We start from the raw sequence: 22,251 nt of genomic DNA, 5'->3' as shown, positions 1-22,251 counted from the left end.
ATCGAGTGTCTTGTTTTCTTTGGTCATGCACTCAAATCGATTTTGTGTGCACATTCTGCATTTTCATTCTAAAATATTTGTGGTGCTGTGATGTACTGTGAACGACTCTGCATACTGGTGAAACATTGTATGTATTATAAAAGCAAATTGGACATCTCTTAATCCAGTAGATGGCACTATTTCATTTGTTTCCTTAACTAAACCCCAAAGTAGAAAAGGACAACTGTGTCCCTGTGGAGGGCTGAAAGCAACTGCTATGCACAAAACCAGACAGGAGGAAGTGATCAGTGAAGTCTAATCTAATGTAGTGTTTGTTTGGAATGAAATTCCCCAACTGTTGATCTCCTAAACTACATTCAGAGTAGTTGTATTTGACTAGCTGTATTTGAGAACGGATGTCATGATAATTTGTCCTGAAATAGCCAAGATGAGAGAGCCTTTTTACCAGTAATCATTTAACCATGAATAGGTTATAAGAGTTGTGCACCAGAACGGAAATATATCCATTCTGTGTCCCATTTCCTTACCACATGCCAACGGAACACAACATATTCTAGTATACGTTTGTAGTTGCAGTGCAAAGAAAATCAGTGTACTTTACTATTTTGTAGGATATTATACAACATGTGCATTGACAGAAGTCAGTTTCACTGTGGCTCCGGAACATCACGTCCAAGTAATCCTCACAAAGGAGAAAACAAAATGTTGTTCCAAGAGATTTCATACTTGTTTTTGTTTTCCTTAGACTTTTTTTTTCTTCACTGAGCTGTCTCACCACAAACCACAACTTGCTTAAATGTTTTGCAGCTGCTCCTTTTCCTTTGTGTGCTGCAGTGTGGAGCATTATTGTACATCAACAGCACTATGAAAATTCAAGTTGAATGCTGACTTTTTTCAGTAGACTTTTATTTTTTTTATGTTTTCCAGTGCGATGCACACGTACCTAACTTTTCGGTCTTGACTGATGGCTGTTGCTCAAGTTTGACCACAGTATAACTCTTTGTGTAACATTTGTCCTGTGTGATCACACAACCCTCTCTGCTGCAGCAAACATTGGCCTGCTCCATCCTGACCGCTCTGCTCAGTGAGTTCTCCAGCTCCAGTAAGACCAGCAGCATCGGCCTCAGCATGGAGTTTCACGGCAGCTGCAAGCGTCTGTTCCAGGTGTGTTCTGTGTTTTCAGGTGCTCGTAATGCTTTCAGCTTTTATTCCTCAATTTATTCTTCTTCCATACCTCCCTCGCTTCCAGGAGGAGGGCCTGCATCAGATCTTCATGTTGACCATGGAGGTGCTGCAGGAGTTCAGCCGCAGAGAAAACCTAAACGCCCAGATGTCGTCTGTCTTCCAGCGTTACCTCGCTCTGGCCAACCAGGTCCTCTGCTGGAACTTCCTGCCACCCAATCATATCCTTTCTTTGTCAGAGGCTGACGTGGACTCTTACACCTGGAAAGGTCAGGATAAAAAAATGTCGCGATTTCTAGGTCTTTACTCATGATTGGATACATTCTGCGAAAAAGTATGGCGAGAAAAAAACAGGTCAGTCTGAGTTACCTACATAACCCCACATTAAGTACAGTTTATGGCTTTTCATTTAAAACAGTGTTTTACGGAGTAATTATGCCTAGTTGGGCACAGAATAACATCTTAAAACTCCCAGTGGTCTTTTTTTGTGGTTTTAGCCATCGACTTTTATTAGTTTGAGATTTTTTTTACAATTTAACTACTGAAATCTGGCATCATGACACTGATGCCACAAACAGAATTAATTTATGTAAAAATAAATAAATAAAGAACAGCCAGATGATCGGAATAGTTTTCAATATTTTATCCAAACATTATGTAAATAACTTTTTTGGAAGTTAATAAAAAGACAAAAAACATTGAAATTATTAAGTTCAGATTTTGTAGACCTACTTCACTGTTTAACTTTGACTTTGTTGGAGAGTAAGTCAAAGTGTAATGTAATTATAAATTATAGCAAACATTTTCCTACTTACAAATAATTGAGATGATATAACTGAAATGCAGATTTGTGATTTGATAACTGCACCACTTGCATTGCTTACCCCAATGGACCTAATAAAACCACACTGGCTTGTAAAGTATCTCCCTATGTCAACCACTAAATGTACAAAAATGAGACCTAGGCTGTGAAAAGTGTTGTGTAGGAAAGTGTGTGTGTGTGTGTGTGTGTGTGTGTGTACACACACACAACTATGTGGTACCCAGGAATTCATCTGGCCATCGTTTTGCTTTGTAGTAGGAGGCACACATCCATGTTATCTTTGCAGTTGGCCGCATTGTTGAGTGAACTTAGGCACTTTGTGTGTGTGTGTGTGTGTGTGTGTGTGTGTGTGTGTGTGTGTGTGTGTGTGTGTGTGTGTGTGTGTGTGTGTGTGTGTGTGTGTGTGTGTGTGTGTGTGTGCGCGCGCGCGCGCGCGCGTGCGTGTGCATGGTCCAGGCTCATTACGCCCTAAATCCCAACCAGCCTGGCATCCTCTCTGCCTGTCTGAAGGGATCTGGAGTGGCGCTTTGCTGCCAGCCAGGGCCATGTATCACTTTCAAAGAGGTGTCTGTGTGTCCATCTCCGTATCATTCCAGCAGCCCGCCACCCCCGCCTTGGCTTGTTGAGGCTCCCCTTGGTATGCCTGGCACTCTCGGTTCGATATGTGTGCAGCTACTATACATGTTAGGGACCTTTCGGGTCGAGGTTAAACATGATACTGAATATTAAGTATCTTTAATTCAGTTACTAGAAGTCCTATTTTTCAGTGTGCTACATTTAGGTGATATGATTTATATAAACTTATATTATTGTACCATTTACACTGTACCAAGGTATCTTTCCATTTAATATATCAGTGTGTATTAATGCTTTATAGCAGTTCTTGGATGGGAGGATTTTTGCATTAATGTGATTTAAATACCTGGATCTGTCGGATGTTTAAATTATTATTATAATATATTTAAACGGATTAGCCAAAATCAGACTTTCCCCATATGGTTACTTGTACCTTGAAATGTCTTTTCAGTTGATTTCCCAAAATATGTACTGTATCACTAATTAACTACACCTTAATATGTATATATATTGTGATATCAAATTACATATAGTATAATAGAAGAATTTGTCAGCATCTTCCACACTTAATAGCACATCTAATCTTCAATTTATTTAGATGTAACTATAATCTCCCTTTACTAAATGCAGCCAGTTCAACTCCCTTAACCGTGATTTTCTTTAACTAGATTTGCACTTACACTTTAAGTTTGATTGTCACATATACATTAAAATCTTACACAGTACAAAATGAAGTGAAATACTTAATAACTAGCTCCAGAACAAATCTAACACATGGACAAACAGAATCTAACAAATAAGATAAAATAGGATAAAAAGTAGATACAATTAATTAAAAATGACGGATGGTTAAACAATGAGACAATACAATCAGTATAATTCAGGACATGTTAAATAGTGATAAATTTTTTTTTTCTTTTTTTGCATCTTAAATTGGTCACATTTTCATGATGAGGTAGCATTAAGGATTTCCAAGTGTAGCTGTCTTGCAACCTGAAGATATCCTTACAAAATCATCAAGTAAATTTAAGTGACTGTGAAGCAAAGCTAGCTGGCTAATTTATAAAATGAGGCCTCAGGGTACTAGTTGCCTGGAAATAGAGATGTAGTTCTCTGGTTTCTTATGTTTGTTGTCTCAGGCCATAGAAATAGCATATGAATTCTCAAATCAAGTGGCATTCTCCTTGAAATTCTGTGTGCATGTGAGTGTTTGTAAAGGCTACAAGTGTCTGGGCTGTTGTTGAAAAGGAGAACAGATTGATGAAGGCCGCTGGGAGGCCTAAATGAGTGTGGCCGCCTGTCTGCAAGTGTCACAACACGTCTGTGCCTGTGTGATGCGATGCAAACGTATGCCAGCACGGGTATCAGGGGGCCTCTCCTTAATTGCGTGGCTGACAGCCGCCGCCTTTAACACACGAACACACACACACTCCTCAACCAGCTCAAAGACCCTTTTTAAAAAGCGTTTCTCCCTTACGAACCGAGCGGCATGCATGTCATCTGTCCTCGCCGCCGTCTGAACCCTTCGGCTCTGGTGTCATCTGGTGGAGGCACGCTCCCCGGGCGTCGGTACGACACCGTGTCACTCCACAGCGGGCTTGACTCTGCTCAGGGTCGTGGTCAGGCCTCGAGGCTGCTGCAGCAGTCAGGTGCTGTAAATGGCTGTCCGAGCTGACAGATAGATCACCCTCCAACCCTGCTGCCTCTATTCTGCTCGATCACTCTACATATCTGGATCCTCTTTGTGTTTTTTTTTTTTTTCAGATGTATTCGGTATTTGAGGGAATCTCTAAATGCATCTTGTGTGCTATAAAAGCCAGTGGCACTTTTGTTCTGTAGCATTTTCTTTTCTCCCATCTGTTCTTTTCTTCACTACAGAGGAATGTGTAGATTTCATGGTGTATCAGTTCACTAACACTCAGATTAAAGCATGGCCTTCTCCACCTCTTCCATCGAGACACTGTTGTCTGTCTCTTACTTGATATGTAGTTGAATACTTTGTCATAAGAGAAGAAGCAACCTCCACTTTTAGAATTCTTTTCTTATTTTTAGTGAGACGTAATAAAAGCTGCATTAACTTCTCTGAACAACAATCACCCCCAGCAGCCTTCAATCAGGAGTTATTCTTGTGCTGAAGAGACGACTGTCAGCCTAACACTTGTCTCGACCCGGCTCTGTATTCTCATTAGCTGTTCAGGAGTCAATTTATAGGCAGTTTGGCCCTCAGGTTAAGGTTAGCATTTGGGAGTGTGTAAGCTGATGCTGGATGTTTGCCTTGGCCCTGACCTGTATAGAGAATCTTCAACTACTGCTGTCTAAACAAACACAGGTCAGGGAGTAGACAGAAAGGTTAACAATGCTGATGCACATTTAAGGGCATGTATTTTCTGACTTGTGTGAGATTTAAAGTAGTTTCTGTTTCACAAAGCCTCGCAACACTGTAGAATACTTTCATTATTACCAGGGTCCCGCAGGGTCTTAAAAAATATTTAAAAAATCTTTCATTTAATATTCTAAAAATAAGGCCTTAAAAGTACCAATTTAGTATTAAGTATGTTTACTAAGGTCTTACATTTTTTTCTTGTCTTTTTGTAGGATTAAATAAATGTCGTAACATCATAAATAAATATTTTGTGTAGGTAATGTTTAAATTTACTTTATTTAGTATTTTTAGTTTTATAGCATAAGAGCTCTAAATGTGACAATTTATTTTATTTTATGTTATTAGAGTACAAACACACTTTATTACATTATTGTAAATGAATGATTTTCTGTCTCAGCAAAAAATTCATCGCAGCTATATGACCTCTCGGTTACGCTAGCTCCGTTTTACAGTGGGTAATACAGCACCAACCGGCACGCGCTAGAAAAGATCTTTACGATAACAGGTGTGGTAAAAACACTACCGCTTTTGTCCAAAGGGGTCTCTAGAATCAACAGAACCTGAAAGTTCCTCATAGCCACTTTAAATTCAGGCACCAGCCTGGATATAAAAGATGTGTGTGTATTTTGCACACTGATTGCTATGGAAAAAAATTACAGTCCAACTCACATCCAATAACCTGAGGTCTAAATTGCCCCCTTTACCCACATCTTATAACTTTCTGATCTCAAAGAAACCTTGAGCACAGTGGCATGATTGATATATTGTTGGTTTAATTCGGTAGTGGGAGAATTAATGACAACTGCTGTCTAAACAGATGGGGGCGTGACAGTAGAAGGAAATGGGAAGTGGAAGGGAGGGGGGGTGGGTCAGCAAGGAGGTATTCCTGGACTGTTATTTCACATGGCGAGGCTGCAGGCGAGACTTAAAGCAGGATATATCACTTAAACCCTACCACGTGCCTTAGCAAAGCGCTGTGCTCTTTGCGCTGCCACTGGCAGACACTCAGCTGGTCTTCCTGTGCAGTGGGTCCATCCTTAGTCAGGAGGATCAACCGTAATGAATAGAGGATACAGGAGAGGCTTGCTAATCCGCAACCCTCAGGCACGAAGGTCGCTCAGGCCAGCAAGATGTTTAGATTGCTGAGATTGTCTACTTATAGTGGTCATGAAAATACCATCAAATTGATCTCTGAAGGGCTTCGAACAACGTCTGCAAATTGTTGATGAAAGAGGAGCTGGAAATGTGTAATGTCTCTTTCATTATATGTAATACACAATGCAGTTAACGCATTTAAACATGCAAAGACCCCGTCATGATTTTTTTTCTAGTCAAGCAGTGACTCCAGGGACCCACTTTGTGCCAGGCTGAAATATCGCAAAAACTGATGATCTGATTTTGATGTGATACAATGTTGTACGTAAATTCATGTTTCCCAGAGGGTGAATCCTACTGACTTTTGGTGATCCCCTGACTTTTACTCTAGTGCCACCACGAGGTTGACATTCTTAGTTTTTAGTACAACGTCTTGAGAATTATTATATGGATTACCATGTAATCAGATGGTACAGATATCCATGATGCGGAGAGGAGGAAATTGCTAATCACTTGGGTGCTCCCTTGAAGCATGCTATTAGGTTAAACTAAGATGGTGAACATTATTCCTGCTAAACATCAGCATGTTAACAAAATGAACAAACCCCCAACATTGACAAGATTAAAAGTTGTGGCTTTGAGATTTCTTTGTAGTTTGGTTTCATGGTTCACATAAGCCTCTCAGGGCTCAGCCCACATATTCTGTTTCTGTAGTCATGCTGTAAGTTTATGCATAGCAACACATGCTGAATTACAGCCCATGAAGGAAAGACTGATGGCTTTTTATTGCAACTATGCTTCCCTCATGCTTTGAAGCAGAGAGGTGTACATTGACACATGCTACTTGTGCTAAGGTTCACATGCAAAACCATAAATACTGGACGTCCAAGTGTCTGTCACTGAAGATGTGAAGCTGAAAAAATGTCAGGTTGCTTTGTTCACGTCAGAATGCTTAAAATCGGGGCAGGAAATTAAACTTAAAATGCTGGTTATTTCCCTGCCAAAGTAACTGGCAGTAACTTCCAGCAGCAGTCTTATTGGCATTTGACTGGTGGCTGGTGTTAATTAAGGTATTACAATGTGTGTTTATGTGTCTTTGTGCCTGCAAATTTGGCAACCGCATGTGGGAACTAAACATGTGTGAATCACTTGACTGAATTGGCTGTGTATTAGGTCAGTTGAATGTGTGTCGGTGTGTCTGTTTATCTGTCCGTCTTATCTTTCCAGTGGAAAATTGACGTGTCACATTAGTTATTCTTGAGCCTGCTGGAAGGGTTGAGATAGTAGCAGGTGATGTCTTTTAAAAACCCACCAAACCCACAGCCACATGTCCTAGTCACTCTGTGTACATTACTCATACTGGAGGCATGTACAACACACACACACACACACACACACACACACACACATGCAGCCTGTCTTTTTTTTTCAGCAGAGTGGGTATGGTTGAAGTTGTAAATTCACTTGTCAACTCAGCAAGTAGATTTTCCGTTCGTATTCAAAAGCTTGAAATTGAAGTGAACACTTAACACAATAAGGAGAAGTCGTTTAAAACGTCCATTTCAGTTTATGTGAATTATTTTTGGGACAGTAAATGCATGTTTTATGATAGTTTCATGAGTGAGAACTGAAAGAAGCAGTCAGGAATACCTTGCTACGTTAATAATGTTATATGAAGTTTCGAAGTCTTAAAGATGATATATATTCTTGGTGCACTTGGTGTGCTTCGTGACAGATAAAACCATCCATCCATATTATTAGTTAAAAATATTTTTAAGTAATCAGATTTATATTGTGCTGTATTCTAGCATCCTGTTTCCCCCCTAATTTGGAGCGTTTCTATCTTTTTGGAGTCACAACCTTTCAGACCCATTTTACGTCTCCGTCCGGCTGTGTAAAATTGTCGAAGTAGCTTGTAGTTATAATTCCTGAGGTCTCTTGTGAGTTTTGTCCCAGTCATATGATCTTTAGGAGGGTTTGTACAACCGTTGTCCCTCCCTACGGAGATGGCCTCGCGTCTGCACGCTGCAGGACTTGGTCAGTCCCACTTGTTGCAGGAAAGAAGTGTCTCTCTCTCTCTCTCTCTGTCCTCATGTCTTTTTTTTCTTTCTGTCTTTTATCAAACGAATTGCAAGATAAAAGACAGCCAGGTTGTGTTTTTCATTTAACTTGGTTAATCAAGACAGACATGAAAGATGCAGGCCAAGAGTACTTAAAAGCAAGTGAGAGGAGGAGGAATATAAGAAAAAGGAAATCAGGACATTTTCTAATCAGAAATAAATGGGATAACCCTAGCTGTGCTGTGCAATAAATCGATTTTTAATCATGTTTACGGTTTCTACTCCTAACGATCCCAAACAGAGTAATCAAGAAAAACAATTATTTTGCACATTACGTTTGCAAAGGGGAAATTTCACAGTTCAAGGTGTTTTCACTGTTGATTTAACTGTTTCACCGTTTGTTTTTTTTAAATTCAATAACTACAACGTCTTTCCAAAAGTCCAAAAGAGTAATCGTGTAAAATAATCGTGATTTCAATATTGACCAAAATAATCGTGTTTATGATTCTTTCTTTCCATAATCGAGCAGACTTAGTAAACCCTGACATAATACAAGTAAACATGATCTTATTCATATTGCAGCACCCTCCTTACTTATTTTCGATCTCTTTCTCGTTCTTTCCCTCCTCAGAAAGGTTCAGATAGAGGTCTTATGCCTCACCACAACTATTTTTAACAAGGCCTGAAAGCCAAGCATTGGACACACACACACAATCCCACAGATCCTTAGACAGGTGCCAACTTTTGTGCCGAAAAGCGTGGTGTGGTGTGTTGTGCTCGGGTGTGTGCATGGGGAGTGACTGTGGGCTGGTGTCGGAGGAATGCTTGACCTCGCCGGCCTCTGCCGCTGTTTGGCTTTGATCAAACATTCCTCTGGAAGGTTCCCCCTCCTGCTGTCACTGAGCCGCAGGGCATCGATACGGGTTTGTGTGCACTATTATGCGTTTTGTTTGTGCGGGTGATGGAAGACGGAGGGAAGGAGGGTATCATTTTTTTTCTTTTTGTTTTCTTCTATGTTTTTTTTTTACAAGCAAGCAAAAGAACATTTGCAGATGATAAAATATTGAAACACAAACTGCACAAAGAAACTACATTTATTATTGGTGTTAGTAGTACTTGTAAAATTCCTCCATCCAATATCCTGGACAGGAGACAATAAAATAATCTGTGCAGTATGTTGACCGCTTAAAACTCCACTGATCCACCAGAGGTCAGGGGTCAACGGGGAAAACTGGATGTTAGCGGGTTAAGAAAGAGTTGAATGAATGGAAGAATGTGTTTTTAAAATGTCACGAGTTTGTTTTGCTGAGGCTTGGGATGGACGGAGTGCAGATGAGAGGAAAAAGGAGTTTTGATCAGTTGTACTTTATTCGTGAAAGTGAGCGAGGAAAGAGTGAAGAGAGATTGTTTATTTTTATTTCTCGAAAACAAAGTTGACATTCAAGAGGACAAAAACAGCAAAAGAATCACCTCGTGTCAGTCTTTAATTTGGGGACATTTGTCCGCAATCAACAAGCTGACAAATCTGCTGACTTGTTTTGGCATGAAGCCTTTTTCAGGAGATTGTATGTGTTGTAAGGACAAGGAGAAAGAAAAGATTTCTTTTTTTTAAATTTTTTTTTTTATATAGGGTTTTGAGGAGTGAGCGTTGAAATCTTGACTGGTGTGTGAAGAGAGTGGGTTTGTAAGATGCTTTGATTAAGATAAAGTGTGTGTGTGTGTGTGTGAGAGAGAGAGAGAAGCCTAATTTCAGAGTGTGGAAAGAGTAGTAAAGGGGGATTGTTCTTGATGAGCTAAGGGGAAAGCATGTTATGGGTGTTCTTAGGAGACTTGAATAAGGACTTAAATAAGGACAGGAAGTGTTGTGGCTGCGGAGGGAGAAAGTGTGTGTTGTGGGTTTGTAAAAAGTCTTTTTGTGGGTTTAGAGAGTCTAAAACAAGGGGACAGTGTGGTGTGGAGATATAGAGACTTGTTAAGGATGTCTGGAAAGCTAAGATAAAAAATGTTTTTTATAGATTTTAGAATAGTGTGATTGTGATGTGGGTTTTGATGAACTTTTTAAACGGGCAAAAGTGGGTTGTGTGGTCAATGAGACAGCATCTTGTTAGGATAAAGTGAAAAACATGGAAAGTGGACAAGAGGGAAAAGAGAGGAAAGTGTGTGATAGAAGTTTCTAAGTGTTACGGGGGAAAAGAGAGTTTTGCTTTGGTCTTAGAAAGCAGCCAGGAGGAGAGACAAAGTGATTGGCTGAGGAGGGAGAGGGAGTGTTTCAGGGCAGTAAGGAGTCTCAAGGACATCTTAAAGAGGAGTGGACAAAGAGGCAGAGCAACGCAGACTCTCGATTGGCTGCAGGGAAAGTTTGTTTTGTGTGTTTAAGATTTGTGAGGAAGCAGAGGAGAGAAATCTGAGTGTGCACAAGGAAGGGGAGTGCGTGTAGGAAGGAGAGGTGAAAAAGAGGACAAGAGAAGTGTCGGAGGGTAAAGATCGGAACAAGGGGAGAAGGGAAAACACAGGAAAGAGGTGAGGACAAGAGGGTGAGAAGGAAGGCAAGAGTTCCTTTGTGGCTGAAAACTGTGGCTGATGAAGAGCTGACGAGGGAGAAAGAGAAGAACAAGAAAACAAAGCAACCAAAGAAGGGAGGGTGAGAAAAACTTTTGTGGAATAAAGATTGACAGGATTAATGAGAGGGAGAGTAATTTAACAAGTGACTAACAAGCCAGCCAAACCAAAGACTCACACACACAGAGACCAAAAATACCCATTGAGAGGCAGCTTAGTGACAGGAGCTGGTGTTTTGTGTGTGGCGCTCCACCTCCTCTTCCTCCTCCTCTTCATGCTGTTGTTGGCCTTAACTGGCGGCGGGTCACTGGGGCGCCACTACATCGCCATGTTTGAGGCCACGCAGAACGTCACGCTCAAGCCTACGGAGACCTGGAGGGAAGCGCTGCTGGACACCCGCGTCATGGACCTCTTCTTCACCGTGAGTATCCTGTCCATCACTCAAGTGTTTATCCTTCTCAGAGTATCTGCAGGTTCTGAAAAGTTAACATTACTTAATTTGTACCTTAAAACTCTTAAAACATGTTTAAGTGTTCAGTTGGCTTTCTTGTTGTCACGGCAATTTTAAACTTTGTTTCACTGATAAAATCTGTCTTCAATTTCATTTTAATGGCATTAAGAAAAAGGAAAAAAACCTTGAATTACCTTGCCAAAACCTGCAGAAGCCTAGCTCTCTGATGTACCTATGTTTGTCAAATGATTTGCATATGTCTGTCTCGATGTCCTTTTGTTTTCCATCCATCCCTGTCTTTCTGTCAGGGAGGTCTCTGTTCAGGTCTTTCTGTCTCACACATTTCCATTGGAGTGTTTTTGTGTCCTTTTTCTTCACTTTCTTCTTCTTCATTTTTATCCTGCCCTCTTGATGGTGGTTTATTCATGATAAACAAAGAGACAGTTTGCCTTTTCATGTTGGGCAAAGAAGTCTCACTTGACCTCGTCTTTTTGGCAAATGTTAAGTTCTTACTAGTTTCGTGGGTTTTTTCGGACGCACCATTAAGTAGATTTATGGGTGCTTTGCTGTGGGGTCGTGTTATTGTGTTACTATCCAGAGGACCGCCCAGTGAAGTAAATGTGTATTTTTGTGCCGTGACTTGTGTGTTTTAAGAGGCGGCCCACGCTGGCTAAGCAAACGGTGTGGAAGAGAAGTGTGGAACAAACTGGTCAGCTCCTCTTCCATTCAGCATCCTGGCTCAGCCTTTCAGCCGCCCTGCTGCCATATACTGCTCCCGCTCTTTTATCCTTTACCTGCCACCACCTGTTTCACAACCACCTACATGACCTCTGTCTACTACTCAGTTTCACCATGTTACTGTTACACTAACAGTAATCTGTCAACTGTGAATTACTGAACTGATACTGGTCTACTTGCTTAACCCTTTGGGCCCTGACGCACACTAAAAGTATGTTAGTAAGGCTGGTTAAATGATTCAGCATGCTGGGAGCTTTGTGACTGGCTGTTCAGCTTACTGACTGTGGTTTGTGAAATATTTACTATTTTTCTTGCCTTTTGGTGTTCCACTAGCAAAACGCAAATCATATTCCTTAATTTAGATATGAGACCTCATACCATTTTTTTTCCCTCTGATGCAGGTTTAAGACATACTGTATAGTTCAAACATGTCAGTGGTCAGTTGAGGTGTGTTCAACTGCAGCTATTAGAACATAATAGACAATATTAGTTTAGTTTATAATATCATGGACAGTGCCCCTTAATTCACTGTACAGTAAAAGGAGCAGCTTTAGCCTCTATGGCTAATTTCCAGCTATAGTCCCGGCCAGCTGACAATAGATAGGCATCCTAAAATACAATGGTTAACAAATTAAATAAATTGCATTACATCTAAAATGACAGCAGGCCTGTTAGTTTGTCCCCAGCTTGTCAGACAATATGTTAGATGTGACATAATCATGGCATCCATAAATAATTTGGCAGTATTAAAAGTTAGTGCATTTATAATTTTTTAAATATATTTAAAATTGGCTAGGCTAAACTTGACCCTATTGCACATGTTCTTTAAAAGAAAGATTAGAATCAATAATAATGCCCAGATACTTAAATTATGGAACGATACTAATGTTTTGACCCAAGATGGTTAAATTTGACACAATGTTACATTGTCTTTTTATGAAAACCATTCCTATAGTTCTATTTACATTAATCAGAATCAGAATCAGAAAGGGCTTTATTGCCAAGTACGTTGCACATACGAGGAATTTGTCATGGTGTTGTTGGAGCATGTCACACATACAAATATAAGAAGGATATAAACAATATAAGTATAAACATATACACACAGTACGTATTAATAACGATAAAATACATTTAAATAAATAGTAAAATAAGTTAAACAGTAGTGAAAAGGGACGCTACAGCAGAGTAGGTACAGTGGCATGAGGAGCCAGAGGTGGGGTGTGGAGAGAGTCAGGATGGTTTCCGGGCCTTGTTTAGAAGGCTAGTGGCGGAGGGGAAAAAACTGTTTATGTGGCGTGTGGTTTTGGTCCTAATGGACCTCATCCTCCTGCCAGAGGGGAGTGGCTCAAAGAGCTTGTGTCTGGGGTGGGAGGGGTCAGCCACAATCTTTCCAGCACGCTTCAGAGTCCTGGTGGCGTATAGGTCCTGGAGCGGCGGCAGATTGCAGCCAATCACCTTCAATTAAGTTGAAGGCAGGAGCGATTTAGCCAATCGGTGATCTGATTCACGGCTGTGGTGAGTCATTAATATATAAACTAAACAAAAGCGGGCCAAGTATCGATCCTTGTGGTACCCCTGTGCATAAGCAAAGAGCTGATGAACGAAAACAGAAACATATTGTTCTCAACCAGTTAGATATGACTCAATCCATTTGATTGCTAACGGGGAGAAGTTAAAAGTAGACAGTTTGGCAATAAGGACCTCATGGTTGACTGTGTCGAAAGCTTTACGAAGGTCTAAAAACACAGCGCCAACAACACCTCCCTTGACGACCATTGCTTAGATCGTCCCTGAAAAGAAACAGTTCACACATCACTCTGTTTCCTCAGTGATGAGCCCTGAAGCCAAACTGCATCGAATGAAGATTAAATGAACCATTATTTAAGAAAGAAACAAGCTGCTCTGATACACATTTCTCAGCAACCTTGGAGATCACAGGTAGAATACTGTACATATGTTCAGAGGGTCTGACTTAAATATGGGAGTTACCATTGTAATCTTCCAGGGAGTTGGGTATATCCCCTCGAGAACTGACTGGTTGATAGTTTGTGTGATAGGGTAGGCTAGGTGTTCTTTCAGGGATATATCGTTTGTTTTTTCCTGGCACTAATTTGTTTAAAGGCGACTGGTGAGTCAGGGCTTTTCCCTGCTACCAAATACTGCTCCACTGCTGCCACAGCACATCCAGTATTTTCATTGCCAAACACTGCTTCTTTAGCATCATTTGTACCTTAAATGTTTGTAAGGCCTAACATGGCATACTTTTTGAGAGGTTAAATGTGTCCTCTGAGTGGCTATTAAGTTTGTAAATCCCTCTTAACTTTACTTGTACTTTGAAAGGTGCAGATTAATGCTGCATAAAAGTGGTTTAACTTGTTCTTACAGGCACGTAATTGCGTGTGAAGTTGCTGTTTTTGTTCAGTTACAGAACCAAAAACTTGCTGGTTGGTTTTGTGTTTGTTATCCAATATCGGACCATTTTATCAGGAAGTAGTGGTAAATGATGAGGTTATAGTTTTGGTGATAATTCTAATTAGTGCTTGTATTTTTTTTTAACAGAAGCTCCAGGGGAGCTCTGGTATTTTGTTTCTTTTGAAAAAGGACTTTGAAAAACCTGTTCAGTCACTTTATCTTAAAGTATTTTTAGCTTCACATGCACCCAATTGAATCTTTGTTTGGATTATATAGAGACAAACGAAGCCACCTTTGATGAGAGCCTTTTCTTTGAGTATGGAAACAACAGTGGTTTAAAAGCAAAATTGAAGGATATTAAGTTATTAATAAATGTTTATTAAAATGTTGTAAAAATTAAGATGTGGAACAAAGATTATATTTGAAAATTGCATTTAACTTGGTACGCAAGTTGCAGTTCAACGAGATGAACATCATTTTATATAACGAGATTTCCATGTGATGTTGTCGCAGCCTATTGTGATATTAATTCCCACTGTTTGTGTCTGTGATTTGTCTAAAAGATCACGACTAGTGATGTTTCTATGTGGAAAAGCATCTCTCTTCTCATTTGCCTTCATAGTTTTTGTTTGCATCTTTTATTCACCATCAGGAAGACAAAAAAATCTCAGTCTGCCTCTAAATCTGGTTAACGTTGTGGTCATTTATGGTTGGTCACCACTGCTAAACGTTTCTTCTGTGGTTACAGATATTAATGCAGCTGGTTTAAAGTGAATGCATTTGGTACCAAATCTGACTGAGTTTCTATTTTGATTAAGTACTATTTTGATTACATTACTGTTGAGAAATGGTGAAATAGTAGTTGTGTTTTGTTATACAATCTGCAGATGCTGATTTGTAGTTCTTTTCCATCTCTGTGCCTGATAATCACCCTTCATTGACAGTCTAGAAAAAGTTTTCAGTCAGATTGTTCTGACTCTGAATTCACAAAGTAATCACAACTAATTGTAATTGGCTCTAAACAGTGACTGTAATAAGAGGTTTGCTACTCTGCAAGCACAAGGATTTGATTGGCCAGTAGTAGCAGTTTGGCATGAATAAAAATGTTTGTCATTTTTCGGTCGGTTCTCTTTGCTGCTGGAATCTGCAGGATGTGTTTTGTGTTGGTTTCAGTTTTCAGGCCTTCACTCTCATCTCTTGCTCTGGTATTTCTAGTAGCTCAACTGTTTGTTTTTGTAAGGCTGCTGTGGCACTGTCAGCTGTGTGTGTGTGTGTGTGTGTGTGTGTGTGTGTGTGTGTGTGTGTGTGTGTGTGTGTGTGTGTTTTAAAGCATCCTCCTGGTGATGTGTGCATTTTTGTGTGTTGGCGCATATCTGTCTTTGTCGGATTGTGTCAATTTGAGTTTGTGTAGTATACGCTCTGCATGGATTTGTGATGTGCCTGTGTGTTGTTTCCTTGAGTGTGTATATTTCAAGTTAATGGGGTCCTCTGCTGTCTCAGCTGCTGTGTCTCATCAGCTGTGAGGGGTAACAGGTTGACCAGGGTGTGTGTGTAGTGTGGAGGGGGTACTCAGAGACACGTGCCATCAGGGTCACAGTCCACAACAGACAGACAGGCAGGCAGGATTAGAGCCCGGCCCCAGGATTAGGGGCCCCTGTTAACAACCTCAGTAACCCACCCATCACACACACACTCACCCTGTTGAGGGGCTCTGGAGGGGTGGGGATCTCTGTCCCTCTGTGGGTGGGTGTCTGCCAGCCTCCCATTAACTGGCTCCAGGGCTCTCCTTACTAATCAGTGTTGTTAGGAGGCTAAGAGTAGGCTGCTGTTCTCATCGCACATATCCATGCTTGTCTTTTACTTTCAAGTAAAAGATAATTTGGGTTTATAACAATGTGGTTTTATTTTCCTAATTTTGCACATCATTGCTACCAGTAAGTTCAATGCTGAGGTCTGGAAACACAGCAACATCCCTAAAAAGAAACAAAAGAAGGTGAACTGTGAAACTCTGTGTTATAAACATCTATCAGACTTAACAGACGACTTCTTGGTAAATGTTGGCTGTAGCTGTGTGTGCACACAGTAATCCTGTGCAATGAGGAGTTATTAGCGACATTTCATGTGTTCTCACTCTGTTTTGACCTCCAACTAAAGTTATTTAGATAATGTTTTTCATTCATTCATTTATTCAATCAACCTTTATTTATACTTGAGAAATCATTGAGGGGCGGCCCTCATTTACGATGACATCGAGACAAATTACAAAGACAAAAACAAAATAACAACACATAAAAATAGAACGACACTAAAACTTTCTGAATTGGAAAAATTAGGTAATAAATAAATTAGGATAATAAGGATGCAAAAGAAAGTACAATTATGTAAAGCAATTACAAGTAGAAGTTTGCAGGTTTAAAACCAGATTTCTAAATTGTCCAAAAGGCACAAGTGAGTTGATTTTAAGGAAGTGTAATTTGTTCCAGGAGTCAGGTGCACTAAAGAACTGTAGAAATAGCCAACTTTTTGCCTGAGTCGGCACACAAGATTATCAATGTGAAATTTGAAGGAGAGCTTTTCGTCAATCCATATGCCAATATATTTATATTCTGTGACTCTCTCAATCGTAAGTCTGTTTATAGTGGAAATATTAAGGTTATTATAATCTATAGCTCTGGAAAATAGCATAAATGTTAGGTCTTAGTCTTAGGTCTTTAAGAGCACCTTGCAGAATATTAAAGGAACGCTCTAAGTTTTCAATTTATTATTTTTCAACATAATACATCACTGTGTCATCCGCGTACAGATGGGCATGACAGTTTACCAAAGATTACATTATATTATTGATATAGATAGTGAAAAGAACTGGAGCTAAAATTGAGCCCTGTAGTACACCTTTTGTTAGTTAAAAACTCAGAATTGTAGCTTTCCAGTTTAACAGATTGTTGTCTCTCTGATAGGTAGCTTTTAAACCAATTGCTTTGAAAAGATAAACAAATACTGCGGCACAGAGTTTTTATTTATTTATTTTTTTAATCTAAGGCTGATACAATGTAATTCACGGCAAAAGTAACAGCAGTTGTATAACTGTGCCCTGCTCTAAAGCTGGACTGAAATGGGCTCAAAATGGAGGCTCTGGAGAAACCCCTTCAACCTTCATTTACCAGAGATTCCATGACCTTTGACAGACATGGCAGTTTGGTTATTGGTCTATATATGTTGAGATTGTTTTTATCACCTCCCTTATGTAGGGGTATAAGATGTGCCATTTTCCAGATTCTGGGAACTATACTGGAGGATATTGAAAGATTGAAAATATTTGTTTTTTGGTCTGAGATAATATATGGGCTGAGAGCCTAAGAAAAATGTTTTCCAAATTGTCCTCTACACTACATTTCCGATCGATGGTAAGGAGAGCATCTTCAACTACACTTGCGGAGACAGGATCAAGGGTAAATGTATGCCTGCGAGGAGCAGTGAATACATTGTCATCAGTTGGAGGTGGATCTAATTCCCCATTTTAAAAAAAGGTGACCAGCCGCTACAAAATGTTTATTTAACGCTAAACTAATCTCTTTATGGTCAGACAATAGACAGACAGTGACAGACAGAGACAGTTATTTTTATTTTATGTCCATTTTATGTCTTTATTAAAAAGCCGAAAGCGATGACGGGACATGATGGAGAGAAATGGGGAATTGCATGCAACAAAAAAAAAGTCCATTGACGGTAATCACAATGAATCTACAAACCAATGAGATAACACTGGAGACAGATCATTATTGATGGCTATTGGTCCCCACCAGGCCTGAGGTCAGGAGCTCCCTTCTGACTGACAGGGCAAGTATATATCAGCTCAATAATTATGCAGTGTGTAGCAGCCATTTTTGCTGCTGAAGAGATGTTTAATCTGATGCTCAAAGTGTCATTCAAGGTTTTTGTGGATAAGCATTCATCTCTTTGCCACTTCTGCTGCTAACAGCTATGACTCAGGGATGGAGTGATTGAAGTGAAAAGAAGAGTTGAGAGAAAAAGAAAAAAACAAAGATAATTGTAAGAGGAAACAAGGAGAAAATGAAAGAAGAGGTGCAGGAATAGAAAGGGGGGGTATATAATTTTACGGGGAAGACAAAGAAAAAAGATGGAACCGAGAGACAATTTAGAGAGAGAGTGAAACGTGGATGCAATTTGCAGGAGCATGAGAGAGGTTTGGGAATACATTGTCCATGGTAGATTGAAAAGGAAGAAGACACCGGTGGTTGTTGGCCCTCTTCAAAATAAACACACTCCACTTTTGTCGCTTTAACACCTCGAGACCACAGTGCACAGCCTGACTCCAACATAAAAAAGAAGAAGAAAAGGAGAGTGCACACACAAACTGAAGCGTAGGTAATTTTGTCCTCAGCAGTGTGTTTTTGTCTGTTTGTGTTTCTCTGAGTTTTTAGTTTCTTTTTGGCTCTGAGTGATTAGAGAGCAGCATCAATCTGTGATTGAGTGTGTGTACACACACACACACACACACACACACACGCACACACACACCCACACACCACCATAATGTGTCACACACTTTATACATAACAGTAATAATAATATAATAATACATTCCCTAAATTTTAGCCATCCCAACCACATGTCTAAAACTATAAAGTTGGTATACATGTAACTTCTTCAAAACTGTAGCTACAAGTTGGGGCTATGGCAGCTACAGTGATGCCACATGGAAACCAAAAGAACTGTGATTCGTCAGCAGGAGCTGCTTGTGTTTTCTCCTACAAGTTACTGACGCTGGTAGAGATAATTGAAAGTGAAGACCAGATGAAACAAGTTGAAAAAAGGCTCAAGTTAACTGCTTCTTTTCGGTAACACATTTAGCTAGACATCTCGGCTGCAAACCCTCTCTATCATAGTTAATGAAAGACAGTTTACACGACGACTGGCTGCACGCTATTAGTCTCATATTCATAATGAGACAAGGCGGACCTTCCCACTATCACTTGTATCACAAGGAACCAATCGTAACCCAAACTTAACTCTAACCTTAACACAAACAACCAAGTTGTAACCATCAAAGTGTCCTTTGAAGTAAGAACTGGCCAAAATGTCATCACTTTCTGATAAAAATGTCCTCCCTTGCTAGGTTTAAAACTTCAATTTGGGTTCAGCGACATGACATTATATACTGTCAGACGATCGAAATTTGTCAAACATGAGAGATTTGGCGGGATCGTTGTATTAATACCACAACTTTATGGCGATATTGAAGCATTGTTGCATCAATGTGATTGTCATTTTTCAATATTTCACTGGAATAACCAAAAACAAGCACTATGTTGTGGTTATTTACATCATATTATGATATATATCACTGTACCGCTACATTGTGATACCCCGCTAGTCCTCACAAAGATAGGAGTACGAGAGCACACAGAGTAAAGCATTTTGTGTTTAGCCAGTAAACACAATCAGTGTGGAGTGCAGGGACTGATGAGGCTGCAGCAGAGCCTGCAGGCAGACAGTAACCCAATCTGAGAGAGGGAGAGGGCCAGGAGAGAGAGGGTGATGGTGGAAGAGAGAGAGCGAAAGACAATAAGTTGGAAGCACCGTGTTGATTTGAAAAAACAGAAAGATGAGCCTCTGAGCCCCCCGAGGTAACAGACACCAGGCTTTGTCTCCTTCTATAAATATCGTTCCTCATTCTCTTCCTCCCCTCCTCTCTCTTTCCCTCTCCAGCTCTCTCTTCATCCTCTTTCCTTCTCCCTCACCTCATTGTGTACCTGCCTTTCTTCTTCCCTCAGTTTTCTCTCATTATAGCTCATTTTCTTTCCCTTCGCTTCGGCTCTCTTCCTCATTACTTATTGCCCTTTCTTTTCTCCCCAATTATATTCTTTCTCCTTAATAAAAATATATCTGCAGTGAGGTTTGTGTTCAATAGAATTTTAATGAATCTGAATCTAGTATAAGATCTTTCTTTAAAAAAAAAAAAATCCTTTTCAAATCTTTTACCAAATGTATTACCAAAGGTTTAGTGTTCAACATATCTGAGTACGGTAATTATAGATAATCAAACTTGAAGAAATAGTTGATCTTGTATTAGCTTTTGTTTTTGGCTCAGACAGCAAAGACACTGTAGCTTTGAGTTGTAGTTTAATTAATGGGCACAACCTTAAAGCTACATTTTGTAACTTTCATAAAAAATAGCTTTCGTCATATTTGCCGTAACTGTCACTATATCCTGACAGTACTACATTATTCAGATCATCTGTGAAATAATCGTGTTCTTCTGCCTCCTCCTCCTGGTGCTCCTAACGGCACAAGGAAAACAACCAATCAGAGCCGAGGAGTCTCAAATGCAGCGTCAATGACTGCTCGTGAATTCCTATTAAACTGTAAAACCAGGCAGGGCTGATTAAATATAAATCAAGATTCTGTTACTGCATTGCCTATTCCAGGCCAGGCCACTGTCAAAGAAAAACAATAATAAGCACCGAATTAGCAACTATGACAATGCCAATGCTTTGCTGACACCAAAGTATCCATTGATTAATCTGTCGACCATCATCTGAGATGCATGCCCAAAATGTTCCATATTGTTGTATCTTGTTCTCTCCTTTCACACACTTGTGTGAATCCACACACACACAGACACATTGTGTATCTCTAACTATAGTCAGACTCAAGGCGACTGACATTACTGGCATCACATGGATCATTCACTGGAGCAGCTGCTTTTTCAGAGCTCGCGCTGTTCAATCCTTTGGCCTTGCTCTACCTCTCCCACCCCTCCCTCTCTCCGTCTCTCTCTCTCTCTCTCTCTCTCTCTCTCTCTCTCTCTCTCTCTCTCTCTCTCACTCTCTTGCTCACTCACCCAGCGCCCCCCCTCCTCTACCTCCTCTCACTGAGCTCTTCCAGAGGATGACTTCACGCACTGGAAGAGGGCAGCAGCAAAGACTATGGTAGCTACGCTACGTTAGCATCTGAGATCTCTTCCCAGCAGCGTGGCTTTCGACCAACCAGGCACCCCAGCAGGAAAGCAAAAAAAGAGAGAAAAGAGAGGGGAGTAGGAGTTGGGAGAGGCAGCAAGAAAGAATTTGAGGGGAGGGAGTAAGAAGGGGAGAGGAGTAGGAGCAGGAAGAAGCAACAAGGAGAGGGAGGTTGAAAGTTTGATTGCTTCTGCGATGGGGCCATGCGCTGGCATAATGTGTGGTGCCGGTGAAGAAGCAATCACTCTGGACTTAAAGAGGATGACAGTTCAGGAGACGGAAGAAGAAAGAGGAAATGATCTCGGACTGGTTGAGAAGATCTCACAGGAGGAAGGCAGTTGAGCTCCAGATGTCCGTGTAGTACCGTCAGTGGAAACCCATGTTGCTGAGCAGCTGTGATGACTCGCAGTGCTATTACTGCTGTTGCCTTACTATAATGTGTGCGTCTGTTTGTGTGCACAGTTGAAACCAACAATGCCTCTTCCCTTGTCTGTGTATAACAGCTCAGCACGGACAAACCCCCAAAACCGAACAGAAGCTCAGAGCTGAGATGAGACTGAATTCAGATCTTTTTTTTTTTTTTCATCAGGAGCCAGATATCTTCCATTCTGGGTTTGATTGAGGCTGTCTGTGGGCTCAGACGAGCTTGGTGATTGTTTGTTTGAGATCGGGGGGGGTCACAGTGTCTGAAGAGACAGACGTTTTGAAAAATCAATTCGCCATTTCACTTCGCCTCAGCTTCCTGGGTGGTGGGAGACGCCAGTGAGTATTAATCCTGCTACTGGAATCAGCTGATCTGTTTTTGAAAGTGGTGACAGGAGGATAAGGCAGGTTCCCTTTTCGTTCTTGGCCGACGACTTTTCTATTTCAAAATGGTATTCTGTATGCAGTTTATTTTGGATAAGTTTTATTGACAAAACGCATCAAAGTATCACCAGAGCATCGGAAAAATCAACACTTGTAGATTAAATGTCCTGTTGCACACTGTA

The 22,251-nt window shown here is 40.4% G+C and overlaps 1 protein-coding gene across 1 annotated transcript in view; it reads left to right on the top strand.

Annotated features, from left to right (window-relative positions):
* Positions 1-22,251, top strand: part of xpo4 (exportin 4) — a 58,800-nt gene that overhangs the window by 8,412 nt on the left and 28,137 nt on the right. The window contains exons 5-7 of the mRNA XM_031314963.2: positions 1,048-1,164; positions 1,250-1,403; positions 10,987-11,099. Of these exons, the coding sequence (XP_031170823.1) occupies positions 1,048-1,164; positions 1,250-1,403; positions 10,987-11,099 (384 nt within the window). The remainder of the gene's footprint in view (positions 1-1,047; positions 1,165-1,249; positions 1,404-10,986; positions 11,100-22,251) is intronic.

Source organism: Sander lucioperca, chromosome 8 (assembly GCF_008315115.2).
Source record: "Sander lucioperca isolate FBNREF2018 chromosome 8, SLUC_FBN_1.2, whole genome shotgun sequence".
Taxonomy (NCBI): Eukaryota; Metazoa; Chordata; class Actinopteri; order Perciformes; family Percidae; genus Sander; species Sander lucioperca.
The sequence above is the reverse complement of the archived record's forward strand: the minus strand, read 5'-3'. Positions and strand labels throughout refer to the sequence as shown.